This window comes from Salvelinus sp. IW2-2015, linkage group LG30 (assembly GCF_002910315.2).
Source record: "Salvelinus sp. IW2-2015 linkage group LG30, ASM291031v2, whole genome shotgun sequence".
NCBI lineage: Eukaryota > Metazoa > Chordata > Actinopteri > Salmoniformes > Salmonidae > Salvelinus > Salvelinus sp. IW2-2015.
This window is the reverse complement of record NC_036869.1, coordinates 8,351,246-8,378,766: the sequence shown is the minus strand read 5'-3', so window position 1 is coordinate 8,378,766 and position 27,521 is coordinate 8,351,246. Positions and strand designations below refer to the sequence as shown.

Genomic DNA, 27,521 nt, shown 5'->3' with positions numbered 1-27,521 from the left:
TCTTGCCCTTTGTGCTGTTGTCTGTGCCCAATAATGTTTGTACCATGTTTTGTGCTGCTACCATGTTGTGTTACTACCATGTTGTTGTCATGTTGCTAATTCCAGGCCCCGTTCCCGCAGGAGGCTTTTTGCCTTTTGGTAGTTTGTTTTGGTAATTTATTTWAAAAAAAGGTTAAATAAAATAAAAAATAAAAATAAATCCATGATAAAGGATCCATCTCTTGACTGTCTCCTCTTCTATCGCTCACATTAACAGACACTAAGTGGAAACTGGTGACAAGCTCCACCGACTTGAAAAAAAAATTACTTTTAGGGGGAAAAAAACTTTACAATAGTCAAAACAGATTAGTTGCACAACATTAACAGATCGGTAATCGAACACTTACGTAGTAGTTAGTAGTGAGTAGTTGTACTACACACTATCATAGTATTTCAAGACTTGCGAGGAAAATGCTTGTGAAATGTGTTGGAATGGAGCAGGTATGGCTGGTAAATCTATACGTTTCGAATACCATTGCAAAGACCTTGAACTCCCCTAAGCCATAACCTTCAGAGACCAGTCTAATATTAAACAACTGATCCAATTGTGGGGATTTCTTTTCTGGTTCTCTATATTCATAAGTGCAGAGACAAATAACCACCCACTGCTGAGCTGTGTTGAAACTACAAGATACACATCTCTATCGGCCTGATCTTTAAAGCCTAATATTATGATGTGATACATTTATTAGAGCAGCACCTTAACTGGAAATACTGAGTATGAATAGAGACAGTAATATGCATGTGTAGTGAAAACAAGTGTAAAAACCACACACAGACTGTGTGTTTGTGTGTGTGTGTGTGTACTTTGGCAGCATCTAAGACACACCCACCCCTTCTCAGCCTCCAACTTATAGCCCTGCACACTGCTGCTATTGACTCACTCCTCCCCATGACCAGATAGAGAACAGAGCAGCAGTCTGAGCTCCTCTCTCACCCTACGCTCTTCTCACCACACCTGGGATCCACATCCAGCCGTCCCTCTTCTGCTTTCAGACAACCAGAAGAACCATGGTGCTCTACCACAGGGAGTTTGACAAGGCAGGCAGGGCAGCCGGTCTCCAGATATGGAGGATAGAGAAGATGGAGCTGGTCCCTGTGCCTGAGAACCTACACGGGAACTTCTATGTTGGAGATGCGTATGTGGTCCTCCACACTGTCAAACAGCGGGAGAGCTGCTTCTACGACCTGCACTACTGGCTGGGTGAGTTTGTGTGTGTATGTGTGTGTATAGTGCGTTTGTGTGTGTGTGTGTGTGTGTGTGTGTGTGTGTGTGTGTGTGTGTGTGTGTGTGTGTGTGTGTGTGTGTGTGTGTGTGTGTGTGTGTGTGGTGTGTGTGTGTGTGTGTGTGTGTGTGCGTGCCGTGCGTACAGTGCGGCGACTGCGTGGTGCGTGCGTGCGTGCGTGCGTGCGTGCGTGCGTGCGTGCGTGCGTGCGTGCGTGCGTGCGTGCGTGCGCACATGCATGTGTGCTTTAGTCTGTGTTTCCTCAGGCTGTTCAGCAGGATGTCACATGCTGGATGATTTGTTTACTGACGGAGGCTTATCAAACATTGGAGATTAATGTGAACATATTTAGGGAGTGCCTCATAAATGTTAAAGTTTTATATCTACAGGCTGAAATCAACGGCATCATTTTATCATAATATTGTCATTAACATTAATAAATACATTGGCAAAAGATAAAGCAACTTAGCATCAAAGGGCATACGGTACTAACGGTGTACACATTCACTTATTTATAGATTCACATCTGTGTAGATGTATTCATATAGGAGAAGAACAGGTTGTACATAGAAGACAGAACAAGAGAGATGGTTTGGCTTCTATTGAAGAAGGAATGGTGACACCACAAGTTCAGATATAGGATGCTGAGGATGTTGAGAAAGATGGTTGAGAAATGGACACAATAATCACTCTTATGTGGTTTTCAGTTAAATGTTTCAGTTAATATTCCGTGTCCATTCACCCTCTGAATGACACACATACATAATCCATGTCTCAATTGTCTCAAGGCTTAAAGATCCTTCTTTAACCTGTCTCCTCCCCTTCATCTACACTGATTGAAGTGGATTTAACAAGTGACATCAATACGGGTTCATAGCGTTCACCTGGATTCACCTGGCCAGTCTATGTCAAGGAAAGAAGAGGTGTTCCTAATGTTTTGTACACTCAGTGTATGTGCTGTATGTGTTATTGTCCCCCATAGTAGTGTCACTGTCATTTCACAACTGTGTGAGGTCTCGAAGTGCTGTTGTCTGTTACTGTAGACAGAAGAAAGTCAACCCATCTTGTCATCAGCTGAAAACAAATGGTTTGCCTGAAGTAGGAAGTGATTATCTGGTTAAAGGCCAGGCGAGTTGCCATATCCTGACGCTTCCTGGACAATTCTCAGATGTTAAGATTCTGAGATAAGGACATTCCAGGCAGAGGTCGTAAACTATATCAGTCATCGTTGCACACATCATGGGACGGTGATGTTTTCCCTTCCTATCAGGACTATAGCCACTCTGGAAAACAATCAAGACTTTTCATGAACCTTTGAGTAACTACTCTGTTCAGCTGTCTCAGAGTACACACTACCTGAAAGTACTGTCAGATTAAGATAGATTATTGTAGAAACATGGTGTTGTACAGCTGTTGTGGTGGAGCTATGGAACCATGCAAGTCAAGACTACTGATCTGTAACACTAGCTTCCTTCCTTGACACATCTCTCTCCTCCTCTCTCTCTTTCTCTCTCTCTCCCCACTCACCAACTCCCATCTGAATACAAACATCAATAGCACCACTAAGATGTTAGGTTGTCCTTCCTCTCCTCCCACACCACCCCGTCCCCCCCCCATCATCATCATCATCATGAATCATTAACCAGTAAAGACACTAATGGGCATCCAATAGGTTTCCTTCCCATTTTGCTTGCTGCTATGGGCTTTAATTTCTTCCTCAGTTCCGCAATTCAGTCACCCATTAAATTAGAATGGCCAAATGCTATAGACTAATGTTTAATGTAGGTTAGTCACACCAAAATAGCAGGTATGACTTGGACTGTTTACCATCAGCCTACAGGGTATCACTAACAGGATGCCAGATCCTGGGATTAAACCTCTGTAGTGGTGTTTATTTTGTATTTAACCTTTATTTAACTAGTCAGTTAAGAACAAATTCTTATTTACAATGACGGCCTACCAAAAGGCAAAAGGCCTCCTGCAAGGACGGGGGCTGGGATTAGAAATAAAAATACAGGAAAAAACACACATCACGACAAGAGAGACACCACAACACTACATAAAGAGAGACCTGACAACACATGCAACACATGACAACACAACATGGTATAGTAGCAACACCACATGACAACAACTTGGTAGCAACACAACATGGCAGCAGCACAACATGGTACAGTAGCAGCACAAAATATGGTACAAACATTATTGGGCACAGACAACAGCACAAAGGGCAAGAGGGTAGAGATAATAATACATCATATGAAGCAGATACAACTGTCAGTAAGAGTGTCCAGGATTGAGTCTTTGATCGAAGAAAGTGTTTGTTGCTCGTTCCAGTCGCTAGCTGCAGCGAACTGAAAAGATGAGCGACCCAGGAATGTGTGTGCTTTGGGGATCTTTAACAGAATGTGATTGGCAGAACGGGTGTTGAATGTGGAGTATGAGGGCTGCAGTAGATATCTCAGATAGGGGGTGGTGAGGCCTAAGAGGGTTTTATAAATACGCATCAACCAGTAGGTTTTGCGACAGGTATACAGAGATGACCAGTTTACAGAGGAGTATAGAGTGCAGTGATGTGTCCTATAAGGAGCATTGGTGGCAAATCTGATGGACGAATGGTAAAGAACATCTAGCCGCTATAGAGCACCCTTAACTGCGATCTATAAATTACATCTCCGTAATCGAGCATGGGTAGGATGGTCATCTGAATCAGGGTTAGTTTGGCAGCTGGGATGAAAGAGGAGTGATTATGATAAAGGAAACCAAGTCTAGATGTAACCTTAGCCTGTAGCTTTGATATGTTCTGAGAGAAGGACAGTGTACCGTCTAGCCATACTCCCAAGTACTTGTATGAGGTGACTACATCAAGCTTGAGACCCTCAGATGTAATAATCACACCTATGGGGCATTCTTCTTACCAAACCACATGACCTTTGTTTTGGAGGTGTTCAGAACAAGGTTAAGGGCAGAGAAAGCTTTGTTGTAGAGTGTTTAACACAAAATCCGGCCAGCTGAGTATAATACTGTATCATCTGCATATTAATGGATGAGAGAGCATCCTACTGCCTGAGCTATGTTGATGGCAACATGCAAAGCTGGTAGACTCTGTTGCAGAGTGAGAATGCATTAAAGTATTAAAATAAAACATACTATGAGCATTAGAGGCATAGCATCAACCAGGCAGTTTGTGCTGAAGTTGTGCTAAAGTTCCTCTGTCTAAACTTGAATAGTCTCTCATTTCATACGAACATTTATCATATTGTATTTAAGTACTGTACCACTCATGCTCTCTCCTCAGGTAAGGAGTGCAGCCAGGATGAGAGCACGGCGGCGGCCATCTTTACTGTTCAGCTGGATGATTTTCTTGGAGGGAAGCCTGTCCAGTACCGAGAACTGCAGGGGTTCGAGTCCACTGCCTTCACACGATACTTCAAGGGAGGAATCACATACAAAGTACGGTATTGTTTTACTGATGCATTTTATTTCAGTTTATTTCACTAATATTAGATTTATTCCTTTATCTGTGTTACTGCTATTTACTACGAGAATATATGGTGTTATACTGAACCAGAACGCACCCTTATTTTTTAGCAGTGAACATTCCATTTGCCACATTTTACATTTCAGACCCTGGGCATCATATGCTGAAGGTGTGCTATTAAATAATCACTTTTTGCAACGTTTTATTTGGCCCTGACCATGGGCAGCAACAGTGACTCATGGGATGGAAAAGGAGCTTGGTGTAGAGGGAACAGGAAAACAGTTATGTGTTCCACACGTTGTTTGTTTTCTTGGTCCTGAACATTTCTTGGTTTTCCGTAATATTGCCTAATCGCTAGAAGGAAATACTTGACACGCTACCCTTGTTCAACCTCATAGGGTACTTATAGGCCCTGACATTGCCTTTTGTATGTTGTTTCGGGGATGTTTGTGTTGGGTACTACGTAACTGTGTACCTTGTTTTGTATGTGATGTATAATACGCATGTACATCTGCGTCTTGAATTGCTTTTAAACTGAGCAAGACAAATTCCCTCTTGAGGGCATTAAAGTATTCGATTCTATCCTAATCTACTCTTTTCTATTCTACTCTATTTTATTCTATTCTATTCTGTTCTATTCTAGGCCGGAGGCGTGGCCTCTGGGTTCCATCACGTGGTCACCAATGACCTGTCAGCTCTGAGACTATTCCACATCAAAGGTCGCCGTGTCGTCAGGGCAACCGAGGTCACCCTCAACTGGTCCAGCTTCAACAGAGGGGACTGCTTCATCGTGGACCTGGGAGCAGTATGTTTTCATTGATTGATCTACTGGATCAGTAGATTGTACTCTGGCCTCCCTCTATGTGAGAGTTTACCATATAGATATAGAACATGTATCAGTGATATAGTGTATATGGTGGTAACACTGCCTCTGCCAAGAGGTCCAGACTTTCATGGCACGTATGGTAGTGCCCTCAGTGGCCCTGTAACAACAGTTCATTTGTTTGACTGTCACTTTCCTGAGAAACCTGACTCATTGTCTAGACTTCAGTTTGTAAGCAAACTTCAAATTCTGCTGAAACACAAACATTGTCCGTTCGGCTTGAGTTCTTATTAAATCAAAAACATATGAAGGCCTATGGTATGTTGACTTAAGGTGGGTATCAAGATCATTTGATATACAAGGTATTCTAATGTTTACCAAATTAAATTCGAAAGCTATTCTCTTCACTCCTGTTTGAATATTGCCAGAAATCAGGATGTATTGCCACACAACAGTGATCCACTGGTTTTGAACCGGGGTTGTCTGCTTGCCACAAGATTGTGTTAATTAGCCCTCGAAGATAAAGCCTTTATGCACCTGGAACTACATAAAGTGTGCAACAGCCCTCTTTTCAACTGAACCATATCTGTTACCTGTCTCTAGGTTATCTACCAGTGGTGCGGTTCAGAGTGCAACAAGTTTGAGCTCCTGAAGGCAGCACAGGTGGCTGCCGCTATCCGTGACAACGAGAGGAATGGCCGAGCAAAACTGGTTGTCGTGGAGGAAGGGAGCGAGCCGTCTAAGTTAACTGAGGTGACAGATGTTCATTCAACACAACATTTAACTTTCATTCCCTAGTCTAGTGTTTGCACTCTTGAATTGAAATTAACTGCAAAACTGTATGACAGTTAAGTAATCTACTTTTGTGTGCCATCATTTCGCTATCTCCATTGTCAATGTTATCTTTGTGGTTTTTGTCTTTGTGTTTTTACCTGTCAATCCTAACAGGTACTCGGCAACAAGCCAAATCTACCAGAAGGTGATGACAATGACGATATGGTGGCAGATATCTCCAACAGGAAGATGGCCAAACTCTACATGGTATGGTCACACTCTTACACAGACACACACACACATACACACACACAGTCAAACTCATCTCGTTGTTGTTCCTTCCAGGTATCTGATGCGTCCGGAGCGATGCAGGTGACCGTGGTCTCAGAGGAGAACCCGTTCTCTCAGAGCCATCTGCTGTCTGACGAGTGCTTCATCCTGGACCACGGGAAGAGCAGGATGATCTTCATCTGGAAAGGTACATATTTAAACTGCTGAACATCTTTATCTTGACAAATCATCTAAATTCATCACTCATCCTTTTATACCTCCCACCTTTTTTGTACCTCTTCTTCTGCATGAATCATCCAACATCACCCATAAAGGCCGTAACGCCAACCCCAGCGAGAGGAAGACTGCCATGAAGACTGCTGAGGGCTTCATCAAGCAGATGGGCTACCCACCTAACACACAGGTTCATGCTCGTTATCATCCATCTAGCATCAGTCATAATTGCTATGTTTGGATCTCGTGACTCAAATATCGTGTCAGTTCATGTCCTGCTAAACTGATCGGGACTGAAGGGGAGTTGATCCCCAACCCTGACGTTCATAGGAACAACTCTTTACCTCCAGATCCAGGTACTTCCAGAGGGTGGGGAGACTCCCATCTTCAAACAGTTCTTCCAGGGGTGGAGGGATAAGAACCAGAGCGAGGGGTTCGGGAAGGTCTTTGTGACCGAGAGGATCGCTAAGATACATCAGGTGGAGTTCGATGCCTCCAAGCTCCATGAGTCCCAGAGCATGGCAGCCCAGCATAACATGGTGGATGACGGCACAGGGGACACTCAGGTACAGGACCAAGTGTTACCACCACAAGACATGGTTAGCCCACTGAGCTAAGGTCTAAGCAATAGATCGGGACACTAACACAGGCCTTCATGTATCAGGCAAGCTTCCTCATTACGCAAGTGTTACAAGGAGTGAATAAGTATTTATTTTTTATTTTATTTAACCTTTATTTAACCAGGAAGGGCTCATTGAGATTTAAAATCTCTTTTTCAAGAGCGTCCTGGCCAAGATAGGCAGCACCAAGTCATTAAAAAAATTACAGACAGACAACATGAAAAACTACAAGTAATCTAGTAAAAACCATTGAATTCACAAGAGTATAACAAAATCAAAAACAGCAAATTAAAAACATTGACAGGTCAGGGAATCAGCCTCAAAATCCTTCATCAGTGATTTAAAAACACCAATCGGGACAAGTTCTTCCAGTTTTATATTATTTTGTAAGGTGTTCCAAGACGATGGCGCAGAGTACATAAAAGACCTTTTACCAAATTCAGTTCGGACATTTGGAACAGTTAGCAGGATAAAGTCTAGCGAACGAAGAGAGTACCCACCACATTTCTGAACAATAAAAATGCCCAAATAAAAAGGTAGTAAACCCAAAATGGCTTTGTAAATAAAAGTATACCAGTGACTGAGCCTACGAGTGACTAGAGAAGGCCAGCCAACCCTGGTATACAAAGTGCAGTGGTGCGTATGGGTTTTGCAGTTTAAAATAAATCTCAAAGTGCCATGGTAAAGAGTGTCAATTGATCTCAAACACTGAGCGGAAGCATTCATATATAAAATATCCCCATAGTCTAGTAAAGGCATAAATGTAGCTGATACTAGCCTCCTTCTGGCTTCAAAAGAAAAACAGGCCTTATTCCTAAAATAAAAACCCAATTTCAGCTTCAATTTTTTGTAAGTKGTTGAATATGCAATTTAAAAGAGAGGCCGTCATCAATTAGAATTCCAATATATTTATATGAGGTTACAACCTCAATCTCCTTGCCCTGACAGGTAGTAATAGGTGAAAGGTTCAGAGKTCTATTTCTTGCATTAGAAAACACCATTAGTTTAGTTTTGTCAGTATTGAGGATAAGCTTCAATTGACACAAGGTATGTTGAACAGTATAAAAAGCAGTTTGCAAGTTCTGGAAAGCTTTTGTAAGAGATGAGGCACAACAGTAAATAACAGTATCATCAGCATAAAAATGAAGTTGTGCATTTTGGACATTTTTGTCTAAATCATTTATATAAATAGTGAATAAGAGAGRACCAAGTACAGAGCCTTGGGGCACACCATTCAGGACAGACAATTTAACAGACATAAGCCCATCAAATTGAGTGCACTGAGTTCTATCAGACAGATAGTTAGCAAACCATGCAACTGCATGCTCCGAAAGACCTACACTCAACAATCTCTGCCTTAGTATAGCATGATCAACTGTATCAAAAGCCTTAGAGAGATCAATAAAAAGTGAGACACAGTGTTGTTTTTTGTCAAGGGCTTCAGTGATATCATTTAAAACCTTCATGGCTGCTGTAATTGTGCTATGCTTCTTCCTGAAGCCCGATTGGTACATTGATAAAATAGAGTTAGTAAATAAAAACTCTTTTAGCTGTTCACTTACAAGGGTTTCAAGTATTTTCACCAGGGGTGACAGCTTTGAGATTGGCCTATAATTATTTAAAAGAGTTGGATCTCCCCCTTTTAAAAGTGGTAGGACAAATGCTGATTTCCAGATCTTTGGAATTTCATTACATTCCAGGGTTAGATTGAACAGATATGTAAGTGGTTCAGCTATGAAATCAGCTGCCAGATTTAAAAAGCAGGGATCCAAAAGATCAGGACCTGCAGGCTTTCTTTGATCTAAGGATTTCAGGGCTTTATGTACCACCTGCACTGAGAATGGCAAAAAGCTAAAAGTTTGACCAGCTCTCACTGGTTTATCCACACAGGGTTGTACAGAGACAGAGGACACTGGTTCATCCACACAGGGTTGTACAGAGACAGAGGACACTGAATCAAACAGCCTACCAGATGATACAAAGTGCTCATTGAAAYAATTCAGCATTTCAGTTTTGTCATATATAGCAACAGAGTCCTTCAAAACACATGACGGTRRTTCATTAACATTACTGTTACCAGACATAGACTTAATAGCATTCCAAAACTTTCTAGGGTCATTCAGGTTATCAGTGGTAACAGACATAATATATTCAGACTTGGCCTTCCTGAGAAGAAAAGAACACTTGTTTCTTAACTGCCTAAAAATAAGCCAATCAGCATCAGAACAAGATTTCCTTGCTTTAGCCCAGGCTAGATTACGGTYGTGAATAATACAAGACAGCTCAGAAGAAAACCATGGATTATCCCRCCMTTTAACCCTGAACCTGCGGAATGGGGCATGTTTGTTTACTATTTGGAAAAAACCATCATGAAAGAATATCCAGGCAGTTTCCACATCAGGGATAAGCTCAGTCTTGCTCCAGTCAAAATAAAACAAATCATGAAAGAAAGCCTGCTCATTAAAACACTTCAAATTTCTCTTACGAATAAAATGTGGATTTGTCTTTGGAACCTTAGTATTTCTAACAGCAACAACAGCACAATGGTCACTTAAATCGTTACAAAAAATACCAACCGCAGAATATTTATGTGGAACATTTGTCAATATCAAATCAATCAGGGTAGATTTATCTGGGCATTTAAGATTTGGGCGAGTGGGTGAGTTAATCRACTGGGTAAGATTCATAGAATTACAAAACATTTGTAAATCATCAGACACCGGCTTTAACCAACACCAGTTGAGATCACCAATCAAGATCATTTCACTGTAAAGAAGTTTAGACATAAGGTGTGTCAAAGAAGAAAATGCATCACGAGAGCAGAGGGGGGTCTATAACAGCCAGTCACAGTTATAGAGAGGAGGGGGGTCTATAACAGCCAGTCACAGTTATGGAGCAGAGGGGGGCTATAACAGCCAATCACAGTTATAGAGAGGAGGGGGGTCTATAAAGCCAATCACAGTTATAGAGAGGAGAGGGGGTTCTATAACAGCCAGTCACGTTAGAGCAGAGGGGGGGTCTATAACAGCCAGTCACAGTTATAGAGAGCAGAGGTGGGTCTATAACAGCCAATCACAGTTATAGAGAGCAGAGGGGGGTCTATAACAGCCAGTCACAGTTATAGAGAGCAGAGGGGGTCTATAAAGCCAGTCACAGTTATAGAGAGCAGAGGGGGTCTATACAGCCAGTCACAGTTATAGAGAGCAGAGGGGGGTCTATAACAGCCAATCACAGTTATAGAGAGCAAGGGGGTCTATAACAGCCAGTCACAGTTATAGAGAGCAAGGGGGGTCTATAACAGCCAATCACAGTTATAGAGAGCAGAGGTGGGTCTATAACAGCCAGTCACAGTTATAGAGAGCAGAGGTGGGTCTATAACACAACCACAGTTATAGAGAGCAGAGGGGGTCTATAACAGCCAGTCACAGTTATAGAGAGCAGAGGGGGGTCTATAACAGCCATCACAGTTATAGAGAGCAGAGGTGGTCTATAACAGCCAGTCACAGTTATAGAGAGCAGAGGGGGGTCTATAACAGCCAGTCACAGTTATAGAGACAGAGGGGGGTCTATAACAGCCAATCACAGTTATAGAGAGCAGAGGGGGTCTATAACAGCCAGTCACAGTTATAGAGAGCAGAGGGGGTCTATAACAGCCAATCACAGTTATAGAGAGAGAGGTGGGTCTATAAAAGCCATCACAGTTATAGAGAGAGAGGGGGGTCTATAACAGCCAGTCACAGTTATAGAGAGCAGAGGGGGGTCTATAACAGCCAATCACAGTTATAGAGAGCAGAGGGGGGTCTATAACAGCCAATCACAGTTATAGAGAGCAGAGGTGGGTCTATAACAGCCAATCACAGTTATAGAGAGCAGAGGGGGTCTATAAGCCAATCACAGTTATAGAGAGGCAGGGGGTTTATAACGCCAATCAAGTTAAGAGAGCAGAGGGGGTCTATAACAGCCAATCACAGTTATAGAGAGCAGAGTGGGTCTATACAGCCAATCACAGTTATAGAGAGCAGAGGGGGGTCTATAACAGCCAGTCAGTTATAGAGAGCAGAGGGGGTCTATAACAGCCAATCACAGTTAGAGAGCAGAGGTGGGTCTATAACAGCCAATCACAGTTATAGAGAGCAGAGGGGGTCTATAACAGCCAGTCACAGTTATAGAGAGCAGAGGGGGTCTATAACAGCCAACTACAGTTATAGAGAGCAGAGGTGGGTCTATAACAGCCAATCACAGTTATAGAGAGCAGAGGGGGGTCTATAACAGCAGTCACAGTTATAGAGAGCAGAGGGGTCTATAACAGCCAATCACAGTTATAGAGAGCAGAGGGGGTCTATAACAGCCAATCACAGTTATAGAGAGCAGAGGTGGGTCTATAACCACAATCACAGTTATAGAGAGCAGAGGGGGGTCTATAACAGCCAATCACAGTTATAGAGAGCAGAGGTGGTCTATAACAGCCAATCACAGTTATAGAGAGAGAGGGGTCTATAACAGCCAATCACAGTTATAGAGAGCAGAGGTGGCTATAACAGCCAATCACAGTTATAGAGAGCAGGGGGGTCATAACACAGTCAGTTATAGAGAGCAGAGGGGGTCTATAACAGCCAATCACAGTTATAGAGAGCAGAGGTGGTCTATAACAGCCAATCACAGTTATAGAGAGCAGAGGGGGTCTATAACAGCCATCACAGTTATAGAGAGCAGAGGGGTCTATAAAGCCAATCACAGTTATAGAGAGCAGAGGGGGTCTATAACAGCCAATCACAGTTATAGAGAGCAGAGGGGGTCTATAACAGCCATCACAGTTATAGAGAGCAGAGGGGGTCTATAACAGCCAATCACAGTTATAGAGAGCAGAGGGGGTCTATAACAGCCAGTCACAGTTATAGAGAGCAGAGGGGGGTCTATAACAGCCAATCACAGTTATGAGAGCAGAGGGGGTCTATAACAGCCAATCACAGTTATAGAGAGCAGAGGGGGGTCTATAACAGCCAATCACAGTTATAGAGGCGCCTTTGAAACCTCAATATTCAAAGCAAGAAATTCCAACTGTTTACAAATAGTTTCAGACTTTGCCACACTTACATGGAATTTAGATTTTACATATATAGCCACACCCCCACCTTTCTTAACCCGATCAGTGCGATAAACATTGTAACCACTTATACAAATATCCTTATCAAAAATAGACTGGCTGAGCCAGGTTTCAGAAAACACAATTACATCAGCATCAGTTGATTTAGCCCAAATCCTAACCCCATCAATTTTTGACAACAGGCTGCGTACATTTAAATGAAAAATACCAAAACCAGATCTTGATTTAAAATCAGAGGGGGTTGGAGACATTGCATATCAGGGCCAGGGTTAGGTTGCACGTTACCTGATATCAACAACAGAAGAATACTAGGCACCTCTGTTTAATAACCTTGCACGGCTTCTCTTTTTTTAAGAGACCTACTGCAAGCGAATTCTACAAGTGAGTTTCCAGACAATACAAAACAGTCATTTAAAACCATTAGACTTTGGTAGTGACACAAATTCGTACTGTTCATGTAACGGATGTGAAATGGCTAGCTAGTTAGCGGGTACGCGCTAATAGCGTTTCAATCGGTTACGTCACTTGCTCTGAGACTTGAAGTAGGGTTTCCCCTTGCTCTGCAAGGGCCGCGGCCTTTGTGGAGCGATGGGTAACTGATGCTTCGTGGGCGACCGTTGTTGATGTGTGCAGAGGGTACCTGGTTCGCGCCCGGGTCGGGGCGAGGGGACAGTCTAAAGTTATACTGTTACATTCACATCATGCCACAAATGCATCGGCACTTGGATGAGTGGACCGAGTAAAAAAGAGCGAGTTCCTGCAGACAAAATGTCTAATGGACGGGAGAGCACATTGTCAGATGTACTCACCCTGCGACAATGTTCGTTTTCTCCAGAGTTCAGTAAAGTCAGTGCACAAAGCAATACCACGTAAATTGGCATTTTCTCTGACAAAAATATTAGAGGCCAGCGAACCTGCCAGATGCATGTTTCATGTTCCAGATCTTCAGAGTGGAGAGCAGTGGTCGAGTCCCAGTTGACCCAAAGACGTATGGTCAGTTCTATGGAGGAGACTGTTACATCATCCTCTATACATATAAGAGAGGACAGATCATCTACACCTGGTCAGTCTGGTAGACCTGTACTCATATTTTCAATTAGATTGATTGGTTGGTTGGTTGATTGGATGGGTGGGTGGATGGATTGATCCCTATACTTCCTGTGGCAGGCAGGGGGCTAGCAGCACTCTGGATGAGCTCACAGCTTCAGCCTTCCTAACTGTGGAGCTGGATCGCTCTCTGGGAGGGAACGCAGTTCAGGTAGGACTAACCCAAATTAAGATGAGGATCTCTTATTGTCCAATGTCCATGAATGTCCAATGGAAATGTGTGTTCTTCTTTATCCCAACCCTTCTGAAAGACACCCACACACACACTGAGGCTGAAGAGGTTGGAGCAGATCGCCTCGGTGGAAATGTGTCAAAACTGTATAAAGTTTGTAAATTCATTTTTTTTATATCACAGTAGTAAAGTGTGATACTAGAGGATGTCATTCTCTCCAGTCTACTGTGTATTAAATCCCCTAATTTGACTACCGTATCAGGGTTTACTTTCCATGCCTTCGGGGCAGGACGGAATCTTTTCTCTGTATGTGGAATTGGCATCCCTTAATCTGATTCAATGATTTATGACCAATAGGTAGCACAGGGTGCTGCTTGTAGAGAGACACTGGGAGATTCTCAATTGGTTTTACTAACTCCCCCATCCCCTCCATTTTTTGAAAAAGTTGAAAGGTAATCAAGAGGAGGGGAGGAAAGGAAACGTGGAAACAAATTCACTTGTATGAAATGAGACTCTCCTTCACCACTCGTGCAACATTAAGCAAATTGAGAGAGTAGGACTGTAAGGTTCTATCTGAAAAAAGATGATTCTGAGATGATTGGTTTTAACCTTTCTAGGACACACGTTCCGCTAGCGGAACCCCCCCCCCAACATTCCGCTGAAAAGGCAGCACGCGAAATTCAAAAATATTTTTGGGAAATATTTAACTTTCACACATTAACAAGTCCAATACAGCAAATGAAAGATAAACATCTTGTGAATCCAGCCAACATGTCCGATTTTTAAAATGTTTTACAGCGAAAACACAACATATATTTATGTTAGCTCACCACCAAATCCAAAAAACACACAGACATTTTTCCCAGCAAAGATAGCTTTCACAAAACCCAGAAATAGAGATAAAATTAATCACTAACCTTTGAACATCTTCAACAGAAGACACTCATATGACATCATGTTACACAATGTTATGTTTTGTTTGATAATGTGCATATTTATAGCCACAAATCTTGGTTTACATTGGCGCCATGTTCAGAAATGGCTCCAAAATATCCGGAGAAATTTTAGAGAGCCCCGTCATCTAACATAAATACTCACTTTGATGAAAGATACATGTTTTACATATAATTAAAGATACACTGGTTCTTAATGCAACCGCTGTGTCAGATTTAAAAAAAACTTTAGTAAAAAGCACACCATGCAATAATCTGAGACGGCACTCAAAAATACAAAACATTACTCCTCCATGTTGGAGTCAACAGAAATACGAAATTACATCATAAATATTCCCTTACCTTTGAATATCTTCATCAGAATACAATGCCAGGAATCCTAGTTCCTTGTTCGAAGTCCATTACTTATGTCATATTAGCAACTTTATCTAGCATGTGTAGTACACGTGTCCAAACACCGGCGCATTGAAGGCAAACGTCGGATGAAGTCTTCAAAAAGTTATATTACTAGTCGAATAAACTAGTCAAAATTAGTAGAGAATCAATCTTTAGGATGTTGTTATCATATATATGCAATAACGTCCCAACCGGAGCATTTCTTCCTGTCTATATAACTCATGGCAAACATGGACATCACATGCCTAGCGTGCGTGGCCAGGAACTGGCAATCTGCCAGACCAGTCACTCCAATAGCTCCCATCTGGCCCCACATCATACTATAGGCTTCATTCCATGTTCTACCGACTGTTGACATCTAGTGGAAGGCGTATGAAGTGCATACAGATCCATAAATGACAGAGATTTGAATAGGCGATGACTTTCCCATCGACCTATTTCAGATTTTTCACTTCCTGTTTGGAAGTTTGCCTGCCAAATGAGTTCTGTTATACTCACAGACATAATTCAAACGGTTTTAGAAACTTCAGAGTGTTTTCTATCCAGTAGTAATAATAATATGCATATATTATCATCTGGGACAGAGTAGGAGGCCGTTCAATTTGGGCACCAATTCATCCAAAGGTGAAAATGCTGCCCCCTATCCCAAAGAAGTTTTAAAGTTCCAACCACTCTTTGGTTTGCATGGTATCAGCAATTTTTATCTTGTATTATTTTAAACTTAATTACATGAATTGGGGGAATTTACAGTGCTACTGTTGAAGTCTGAAGTTTACATAAACCTTAGCCAAATACATTTAAACTCAGTTTTTCACAATTCCTGATATTTAATCAGAGTAAAAATTTCATCTTAGGTCAGTTAAGATCACCACTTTATTTTAAGAATGTGAAATGCCAGAATAATAGTAGAGAGAATTATTTATTTCAGCTTTGATTTATTTCAGCTTTAATTTCTTTCATCACATTCCCAGTGGATCAGAAGTTTACATACACTCAATTAGTATTTGGTAGCATTGCCTTTAAATTTTTTAACTTGGGTAGCCTTCCACAATAAGTTGGGTGAATTTTGGCCCATTCCTCCTGACAGAGCTGGTGTAACTGAATCAGGTTTGTAGGCCTCCTTGCTCGCACACGCTTTTTCAGTTCTGCCCACAAATTTTCTATAGGATTGAGGTCAGGGATTTGTGATTGTCACTCCAATACCTTGACTTCGTTGTCCTTAAGCCATTTTGCCACAACTTTGCTTGCAAGTATGCTTGGGGTCATTATCCATTTGGAAGACCCATTTGCGACCAAGCTTTAACTTCCTGACTGATGTCTTGAGATGTTGCTTCAATATATCCACATCATTTTCCTACCTCATGATGCCATCTATTTTGTGAAGTGCCTCCTGCAGTCCCTCCTGCAGCAAAGCACCCCCACATCATGATGCTGCCACCCCAGTGCTTCACGGTTGGGATGGTGTTCTTCGGCTTGCAAGCATTGCCCTTTTTCCTCCAAACATAACGATGGTCATTATTGCCAAACAGTTCTAATTTAATTTCATCAGACCAGAGGACATTTCCCCAAAAAGTACGATCTTTGTCCCCATGTGCAGTTGCAAACTGTAGTCTAGCTTTTTTATGGCAGTTTTGGAGCAGTGGCTTCTTCCTTGCTCAGCGGCCTTTCAGGTTATGCCGATATAGGACCCATTTTACTGTGTATATATATATACTTTGTACCTGTTTCCTCCAGCATCTTCACAAGGTCCTTTGCTGTTGTTCTGGGCTTGATTTGCACTTTTCACACCAAAGTACGTTCAACTCTAGGAGACAGAACACGTCTCCTTCCTGAGCGGTATGATAGCTGCGTGGTCCCATGGTGTTTATACTTGCATACTATTGTTTGTACAGATGAACGTGGTACCTTCAGGCGTTTGGAAATTGCTCCCAAGGATGAACCAGACTTGCAGAGGTCTAATATTATTTTTTTGAGGTCTTGGCTGATTTCTTTTGATTTTCCCATGATGTCAAGCAAAGAGGCACTGAGTTTGAAGGTAGGGCTTGAAATACATCCACAGGTACACCTCCTATTGACTCAAATGATGTCAATTAGCCTATCAGAAGCTTCTAAAGCCATGACATCATATTCTGGAATTATCCAAGCTGTTTAAAGGCACAATCAACTTAGTGTATGTGAACTTCTGACCCACTGGAATTGTGATGCAGTAAATCATAAGTGAAATAATCTGTCTGTAAACAATTATTGTAAAAAGTACTTGTGCCATGCACAAAGTAGATGTCCTAACCGACTTGCCAAAACTATAGTTTTTTGACAAGAAGTTTGTGAAGTGGTTGAAAAACGAGTTCTAATGACTCCAACCTAAGTGTATGTAAACCTCCGACTTCAACTGTATATTCTGTAGGTAAACATTGAACAGAACAAGGCTATGCCAATAGCTGAATTTGGACAAAAATTCAGTTGAAAAACGAGTTCTAATGACTCCAACCTAAGTGTATGTAAACCTCTGACTTCAACTGTATATTCTGTAGGTAAACATTGTACAGAACAAGACTATGTCAATAGCTGAATTTGGACAAAAATGCAGATGGAACCTTTTAGTCCCAAACTCTCAAAATTATGTTTACAGGGGAGGATTCCCAAAATAAATGTGTAAAGTGATTAAACAAATGAAGATAGTTGTGGCAGACATTTTATAGATAAACATTAAGTAGAGTATTGTTTTTAAATGTGTGCATGCGTTTCTCCTTCAAGAAAACAACAGCTGATTCAAAGGGGTGTGGCATATTGTAAAACACTGTGCTAGACGCCGTGAGGATACTCTTGTGCATCCTCTGTCAAAGTAGGTAATTGAGGAGTGGCACAGACGCCTTCGTTTGCCTACTAACGAATTAACAATCCCCTCGACCACTTATCAGTTTCTGGGTCATGGAGGAGAGAGGACGGAGGAGTCCAGGAGAGAACGTTCTTTTTGGCCAAATGAGAATCTCCCACTGTATATGTGTTATAGTGCCCCCTAATGACTGTCTGTACAGCATAGGTCTCTGCCTTGCCCTCCAGCTATGGCTTCGCTATCCATGACCTGTACCAAATTGCATATGCGTTAATAATCTATTGTGGTTTCCTAGGTGAGAGTGTCCCAAGGTAAAGAGCCTGCCCATCTCCTGAGTCTGTTCAAAGACAAGCCCCTCATCGTGTACAAGAGTGGTACCTCACGCATCGGAGGCCAGGCATCTGCGGCCCCCACACGCCTGTTCCAGGTCCGACGTAACCTGGGCACCATCACACGCATCGCAGAGGTTAGAATGTTCTCCCACACAGACACACACCTATGGTTGTTTCATTGGCAGTGATGGAAGGTAAACACACATAAATGCAGTTTACACACATTTTTCTGAAAAGGGTTTATGCACCGATCATGCTAAATTACAGTTTTTTGCATTGGCATTTATGATGCCCGTTTGTCGTTTCCTGTCATCTAGATGGAGGTCAGCGTTTCCTCAGCTTTTATTCTCGCCACTAGATCCTAGTTGCTTTGTCTGTTGTGTGTTGTGGTAGGTGGATGTGGAGGCTGGCAGCCTGAACTCTAACGATGCCTACCTGCTAAAGATGCCCGCGGGGCAGAGCTACCTGTGGGTGGGTAAGGGCGCCATCGAGGACGAGGAGCGGGGAGCCCAGTACCTGAGTCAGGTGCTGAAGTGTCAGACACAACGCATCGTAGAGGGACAGGAACCAGGTGAGAACACAGATTCCTTGGCCTGGGCCCATATTCAGAAAGCGTCTCAGGGGAGGAGTACTAATCCAGTACCAGTTTTCCTTTTAACTCATAATAAGTAAGAGTATATGTACAGGGTCCTGCTATTGGATCAGAACTACTGCTCTGAGAAGCTTTATGAATATGGGACCTGATATGGTACCGTGATAATGATGTGTGATGTAGTACTCAGGAGAGTCACCAGGGGGCACACTGAGACAAGGAATGTTTTGAGGCAGATGGAGGATTTTAGTCCTAAAATGTATATCACAAGTTCAAGATGCACAGAATCATGTATTATGTTTGGATGTAGCGGACCTCTGGGCAGCGTTAGGGGGGAAGAAGGAGTACCAGACATCAGAGAGACTGGAGAGTAGCCGCACTCAACAACCTCGCCTGTTCGCCTGCTCCAACAAGACTGGCAGGTTCATAGTGAGTACCACACACACATGCTCACCCACACACACACTCACGGCACGCTTCCAACACCGCCACGCACGCACACGACACACACACACCACACACACACACACACACACACACACACACACACACACACACACACACACAACACACACACAACACACACACACACACACACACACACACACACAAATAGCTGATAGATAGAGATTATAGATGCTGTCTACAGATTGAGGAGTTCCAGGGGAGTTCAGTCAGGAGGACTGGCAGAGGATGACGTGATGCTGTGGACGTCTGGGTCAGGTATGAGCTTGTTACCCTCTCCCCAAATTAAAATGTTCAGCATTTTCCTCTATGCAGGTTGAATTATATTGATGTTAATGTTTGTGATAGGTGTTTATCTGAATTGGCAAAGATGCCAAGAAGTTGAGAAAACTGAATCTGTAAAATCTGGTGAGTTTTGGTCTTTGTCTTATTTTTTATTTTTTTATTATTTAACCTTATATTAACCAGGTAGGCAAATTGAGAACACGTTCTCATTTACAATTGCGACCTGGCCAAGAAAAGCAAAGCAGTTCGACAATACAACAACACATAGATTACACATGGAGTAAACACAACATATAGTCAAATATAGTGGAAAAAAAAAATAAGTCTATTACAATTTGAGCAAGTGAGGTGAGATAAAGGGAGGTGGAGGCAAACAAATAATGTATAATAAATAAAATAATAAAAGGCCATGGAGGAGCGGAAGTGAGTACAACACAGCAAGGAAAATAAAAACAAAAAATAAAAAACACTGGAATGTGTTGGGTTTGACCAGATGGAGAAAGGTGCAACGAGTGGCAGAAAACAACTCTAACAGGGGGAGCCACAAAAAGGAGCGCCGCAAATCGCCAAAATTGACAAAAGACAATAAACCCACCAGTCAAACTGCACAAAACGAACTAACCCACGGAACAAGAAACGACAGATCGATTCTAAGAGAAGCCTAACCACCCTACGCACTGGCGTAAAGCCAGATGCAGAAACAAAAGGTCTGTAGAGAGAGCACAGAGAATCGCGATCGCAGATAACCGGACACCTCGCCCCCAAAGAGTGTAGCAACTGAGCTGATAACGGGAACAGCAGTGGGGTGCCATTAAATCATATGACGAGCCCTGACGGATGTTTTCCCAGGTGTAGCAATTTTTATGCTAAGCGGCCAAAATTCGTATCCGCAGGGTCCTCAATGGGCGGCAGCAGGAACCTAGGGAGAGAGAGAAGCCAACGGGCGTCAAAAGGAAGATTTGCTACTTAAAGGCCGGAGCACCTAAAGAGGAACAATGACCAGTGAGTCGCTGCCTGAGGATGCAGGTAGTGCGTATGTGACCGGCAAGCTGAACATCAGGGGGGCCCAACTGTTTACCCTAGCAGGCTCCATTGTGAGGTGACCTGCGAACGTGGGTTTGAGCAGGAGCAGGTAATAGGCGAAGACGGGCAGACCGCAGAGGTACAAAAAGGTTCGGCCGCAGTGGTGGAGACTAGATAATGCGCGCCTACTCGGCTCGAGCACTAAACACACCGAAGGCGATAGAGCCAACCCCGGATGTGCAAAAATAGACTGCACTCCAATTATTGAGTGGGTTTCTGGAGGCGTAATTTTGTGGTCTGCGAAGCGAGTGCCAGTGCCCGCGTCACGGGGCGCGAGGAGCAGCGATCGGCTAGTAGGATGGTCCCCGCCGGATTTACACAAGGTGTAAAGCTACCCCGACTAGGATAGCGGCGGCGACAAAAGATGGCGGGCGACCACAAGTATGAGGAGATCAAAGCGGATGGTTTCTTGCCGCATAAGGACGCAACGATCTCTGTAGAATTATCATGAACTGTCTGAATGGGAGGGGAAGTTGTTGATGTGTCTGTGAAGCGAGCGGGAGTTTCCCAGAAGTGCGTATAAGCAGACACCAAAGGGGGAAGAGTGATATGCGATAGTAGGTTGTCCCATGTATAAAGCACCAGACGGGAGGGAACAAACGACGGTGAGTGAGTGAAGATTGGCTGTGCAGGAAGGGAGGAGGAAGCAAGCCAGTATCTCCTCCTCAAGGCGTGAGTCCGGAGAAGTATGTGAATAACAGAGAGCGAGGTAGACGAAATATGTATGCTCACTGCAGTATATTGTAAAAAGCGAAGCCTGGAGAGGCACGCAGCTCGTGTGAAAGAGTTCCAGAACCAATATGTAGAAACTGCTGGGAGAGTGGCGCGGGGGGCTGCGAAAGCGTCCGAGGTTCTCACAACGAAAAACAGTGTCCAAAAATAAGAGAGCGCGAGCCAGAGCTCTACAGCAATGTGTCAGCTCTGCGATAAAGCCGATGAGAATCGAACGAAGACTAGCGACCGAAGCCTCTCCCGTGAAAAAAACAGCGGCGGAAAAACGGGACAAGGAAAGCGAAAGGGAAAAATACAAGATGGAATGGATCAGAAGACAGGAAAAGAGACGTGCCCCGCGAACACGCTGAACAGGAAGTTGAAACACCCCAGTAAAGAAAAGAAACGCCCGCACCACCGGATGAGGAGACGTGCGCAAGAGGGCGCAGAAGTCCAGACAAGAGAGGAGCAAACACACACAGAGTCAGAAAGGGAGGGAAACCCAGCGAAGAAGACGCGCACCAAAGCAAGACCCCTATCTCTCGAGCAAATGTGCGAAGTCTCGAAGGGGCGGAGTAAGGAGTGGAGGAACCAAAGGCAGGGCAGCAAGGGGCCCATACCTTAAGAAAAAAAACCAGGACCATGTCCCGAACGCTCTGCCCAGATGAGGAATACTAGGTGGTTTCAGAAAAATGTCGACCAGAGCATCGAAAAAAAACAGGCCCTGAGCCCCCAGGGCCAAAACAAATGGGCGAACCATGACACGTGCCTCATTATCCCCCCCCCGGGGGACCCCCCCCCCCAAGAAAAAAGAACGAGACAAAAGGGACCCCGCACCAGGTCAAGTAGACAGAAGAAACAATGGCAAACCGAGCCGCCCGGGGCGAGAGGCGGCGGAGACAACAGCAAAAACAAGGCGCCCCACCAGTAAAAACTCGGTCTTCCCGGCGCGCCCACCCGAGGCCCCGGAGTACGCGCGCCGAAATAAAGTACGTTTAATTGACCAAAGGCAAGCGAGCGCCGAATCGGAGTGACAGAGTCTCACCACAAAAAAACTGGACGGCCCGCCTACCCTGAAATAACAGGAATAGAATAGCCGGGAGAAAAAGAGTGATACAGGTGTGAAAGTCTCCAGCCACGGGACCGAACGAAGCCATGATCAGCACAGAAAAATAATGCATTATCAGTTGAGACATTGTGGAGCTTCCCGAAGGCCCGGCTAGGAAAGAGACAGACAGACGGGCAGCTAGAGAGATACGATATGTCAGAGAGAGATGTAAGACAGGTGTAGGGTAGCAGAGCGATGCTCACCCCCCATTCTGCGCAAGGGGAGCGGTATAACCGCCCCAGAAGATAGACTTCAAGACTTTGGGGGACTCATCTCAGCGCAAACCCCCGAGAAAACAGATGGAGGTTGAGACGAAGGCTAACAGCACATCGAGTGTCCAAACAATTTCAGCGATAGTTGGGTAGTAGAGAATGTGTGTGGACTTATCCATAAGCCGCGGGCGTTGTGTGGTGAGGGTCCGAATTATTGCGCTCCATGCTCCAGCTCGACCCCGGTATTTGGGAGAACAAAGAGAAACTAGGAAGGCCTGGGACCCGAGTTAGCAAGAGGGGGCCAGTGACGTGTGGTCAGGGCAGAAGTTTCCGCACAAAAAACGGCGCGACCAAGGCGGGCGGCGCGACAAATGAGGCAACATAGGATGGATGGGGGAGGGAGTAACAAACACCGTGGGAGGAAAAGCAAATCGCGGCCGCGCGATTGATGGACCAAATGCCATTAAAATTCAAAATGTGCGATGAGTGCGTGGTACTGTGTCAGGTGTGTCATGATCCCCCCAGAGCAGAGGCAAGAAACACGCGCCCACACTGGGAGGGCAGAAACCGAAAGCGAGAGAGAAACAGGAGCACACGGTGCGGTGTTGAGTTTTGACCAGCCCGTGTTTCCTGATACTTTGCAGGGCCCGCGCGCTGTGGAGAAAGTGGGACGACGAGGAGGTAGTTCTGCCGAACACGGGCTGCATTCACAACAATAAGGACATTTACCCCAAGGGCAAGTCCCGTCGCGACCGCCCGCCTCAAACAGCGACACGGTCGCCAAAGCACTTGGTATCTCGTTAATAGATGCTGCAGCGGAACCGAAATCTCTGCTTGAAAAAGCTAGCCTGGCTGTTCTAACTGCCTGTGTATATTGGTTTCTGGCTTCCCTGAAAGTTGATATCACGGGGGCTGTTCGATGCTAATGCAGAACGCCATAGGATGTTTTTCGTTGGTTAAGGGCAGTCAGGTAGGAGAGAACCAAGGGCTATATCTGTTCCTGGTTCTAAATTTCTTGAATGGGGATGCTTATTCAAGATGGTGAGGAAGGCATTTTAAAAAAATGACCAGGCATCCTCTACTGACGGGATGAGATCAATATCCTTCCAGGATACCCCGGCCAGGTCGATTAGAAAGGCCTGCTCGCTGAAGTGTTTCAGGGGCGTTTGACAGTGATGAGTGGAGGTCGTTTGACCGCTGACCATTACGGATGCAGGCAATGAGGCAGTGATCGTGAGATCTTGGTGAAAACAGCAGAGGTGTTTGGAGGGCAAGTTTGTTAGGATGATATCTTGAGGGTACCCGTGTTACGGAATTGGGGTGGTACCTGGTAGGTTCATTGATAATTGTGGTGAGATTGAGGGCATCAAGCTTAGATTGTAGGTGGCTGGGTGTTGAGCATGTTCAAATTTAGGTCGCCTAGCAGCACGAGCTCTGAAGATAGATGGGGGCAATCAGTTCACATATAGTGTCCAGAGCACAGCTGGGGCAGAGGGTGTCTATAGCAGGCGGCAACGGTGAGGAGTGTTTTAGAGAGGTGGATTTTTAAAAGTAGAAGTTCAAATTGTTTGGAACAGACCTGGATAGTATAACAGAACTCTGCAGGCAGTCTTTGCAGAGATTGCAACAGCCCCCTTTGGCCGTTCTATCTTGTCTGAAAATCTTGTAATTGGGATGAAAATGTCTGAATTTTGGTGGTCTTTCTAAGCCAGGATTCAGACACGGCAAGACATCCGGGTTGGCAGAGTGTGCTAAAGCAGTGAACAAAACAACTTAGGGAGGAGGCTTCTAATGTTAACATGCATGAAGCCAAGGCTATTACGGTTACAGAAGTCATCAAAAGAGAGCGCCTGGGGATAGGAGTGGAGCCAGGTACTGCAGGGCTGGATTCACCTCTACATCACCAAAGGAACAGAGGAGGAGTAGGATAAGGGTACGGCTAAAAGCTATGAGAATGGTCGCCTAGAGCTACTAGAGTAGAGAGTAAAAGGAAGTTTCTGGGGGCGATAAATAGTTTAAAGGAATAATGTCAGACAAGGTATGGTAGGATGTGAATACAGTGGAGGTAACCTAGGTATTGAGTGATGATGAGAGAGATCTTGTCTCTAGAAACATCATTGAAACCAGGTGATGTCATCGCATATGTGGGTGGTGACTGAGAGGATGGATATGGTATAGAGAGCAGGGCTAGAATCTCTACAGTGAAATAAGCCAATAAACACTAACCAGAACAGCAATGGACAAGGCATATTTACATTAAGGAGAGGCATGCTTAATCGAGTGATCAATAAGGGTCCAGTGAGTAGAGGTTGGTTGGGGTCGTGGCGATCCAGACAGCTGGCCGGGTATATGGCTATCGGTAGCAGCATAGGATGGAGGTCTGTTTGTAGATACCTCGTGCGTTTCCGTCGGTAGGTTCCGTGTAGTGGGGTTTTGTTCAGATAGCAGCCGATAAGACAGCTAACGATTATGTGTGTATAGGGTAGTTAATTTTTCGTATAGTAAGTTTAATGTGTAGTTTAATATATATAGTATATTATATATTATATTTACATATATATATACTACCGTTCAAAAGTTTGGGGTCACTTAGAAATGTCCTTTTTTTTCTCTCAACGTCAACAGTGAAGAGGTGACTCCGGGATGCTGGCCTTCTAGGCAGAGTTGCAAAGAAAAAGCCATATCTCAGACTGGCCAATAAAAATAAAAGATTAAGATGGGCAAAAGAACACAGACACTGACCAGAGGAACTCTGCCTAGAAGGCCAGCATGCCGGAGTTGCCTCTTCACTGTTGATGTTGAGACGGGTGTTTTGCGGGTACTTAATAAAGCTTCCAGTTGAGGACTTGTGAGGCGTCTGTTTCTCAAACTCTAATGTAATTGTCCTCTTGCTCAGTTGTGCAACGAGGCCTCCAGCTCCTCTTTCTATTCTGGTTAGCGCCAGTTTGTGCTGTTCTGTGAAGGGAGTAGTACAAAGTGTTGTACGAGATCTTCAGTTTCTTGGCAATTTCTCACATGGAATAGCCTTAATTTCTCAGAACAAGAATAGACTGACGAGTTTCAGAAGAATGTTCTTTGTTTCTGGCCATTTTGAGCTTGCAATCGAACCCACAAATGCTGATACTCCAAATAATCAACTAGTCTAAAGAAGGCCAGTTTTATTGCTTCTTTAATCAGAACAACAGTTTTCCGCTGTGCTAACATAATTGCAAAAGGGTTTTCTAATGATCAATTAGCCTTTTAAAATGATAAACTTGGATTAGTTAACACAACGTGTCATTGGAACACAGGAGTGATGGTTGCTGATAATGGGCCTCTGTTTGCATATGTAGATATTCCATTAAAAATCAGCCGTTTCCAGCTACAATACTCATTTACAACATTAACAATGTCTACACTGTATTTCTGATCAATTTGATGTTATTTTAATGGACAAAAAAAATAAAATCTTTCAAAAGCAAGGATATTTCTAAGTGACCCCAAACTTTTGAACGGTAGTGTATATATATCAGTATATCCCTTTTAATATACACTGAGTGTAAAAAATATTAGGATCACCTGCTCTTTCCATGACAAAGACTGATCAAGTGAATCCAGGTGAAAGCTGTGATCCCTTATTGATATCACTTGTTAAATCTACTTCAATCAGTGTAGATGAGCATTGAGACATGGATTGTGTATGTGTGCCATTCAGAGTGGCAAGCAGTAGTAGGCGGCAGGCACATTGGTTTGTGTCGAGAACTGCAACGCTGTTGGGATTTTCACACTCAACAGTTTTCTGTGTGTATCAAGAATGGTCCACCACCCAAAGGACATCCAGACAACTTGATACAACTGTGGGAAGCATTGGAGTCAACAAGGGCCAGCATCCCTGTGGAACACTTTTGACTCCTTGTGCAGTCCATGCCCCTACGAACTGAGGCTGTTCTGAGGGCAAAGAGGGGGGCAACTCAATATTAGGAAGGTGTTCCTGTCTGTTTTGTACACTCAGAAAAGAGTGTGTTCCCACTTCAAATACACTATGGTTTATCCCATTGACAGTGTCTATGTGCTCCCTTCCTTACAGCCAAGACATACATAGAGACGGATCCGGGGGTTCGGGATAAGAGGACCTCCATAGTGATGGTGAAGCAGGGTCATGAACCCCCCACCTTCACAGGGTGGTTCCTGGGGTGGGACACGGCACGCTGGGACTCACACACCGTGGCCAGGACCATGAAGACACTGCAGATTTAGCATAAATGAATCCCAACGGTTATAACAATGTAATAACACAGTTTAGACATGTATAACATTCACTCTGTATTCAGCCAAGGGTTTACAAATACTAGTGTGAAATGAGGGTTAACTAGCCATTCATGGACTAGTGTTGGGGCCAAGAAAGCGCAAAGTACTTTACTTTTATTTGTATTTTTTGCTTTACTTTTAGGCCTGCTATGTGTCATTTTATTTTACATTTGAGTCATTTAGCAGATGCTCTTATCCAGAGCAACATACTGTTGCAAGTGTATACATTTTTTATATTTTTACTTACTGGTCTCCCGTGGGAATCAAACCCACAACCCTGGCGTTGCAAGCACCATGCTCTACCAACTGAGCACACGGGACATCGTCTGATGTGCACTGCTTGGACATCTTTGTTGTTTAGTTTGTTGTTTCGTTTTTTTCTCGTTACAGAGATGAAAACCAAAAATATATGAT

At 43.8% G+C, this 27,521-nt stretch overlaps 1 protein-coding gene across 1 annotated transcript; it reads left to right on the top strand.

The window, feature by feature from the left end:
* Nucleotides 1-963: 963 nt before the first annotated feature.
* Nucleotides 964-27,521, top strand: LOC111955306 (scinderin-like). Its single transcript, XM_023975503.2, is given in 17 exon segments — nucleotides 964-1,243; nucleotides 4,564-4,718; nucleotides 5,390-5,551; nucleotides 6,173-6,322; nucleotides 6,518-6,610; nucleotides 6,689-6,821; nucleotides 6,949-7,037; nucleotides 7,198-7,413; nucleotides 13,513-13,634; nucleotides 13,739-13,829; nucleotides 18,328-18,498; nucleotides 18,758-18,935; nucleotides 19,267-19,389; nucleotides 19,612-19,638; nucleotides 19,641-19,679; nucleotides 19,770-19,829; nucleotides 26,887-27,521. Coding segments are annotated over 17 exon segments (2,172 nt in total). The 5' UTR covers nucleotides 964-1,050; the 3' UTR covers nucleotides 27,057-27,521.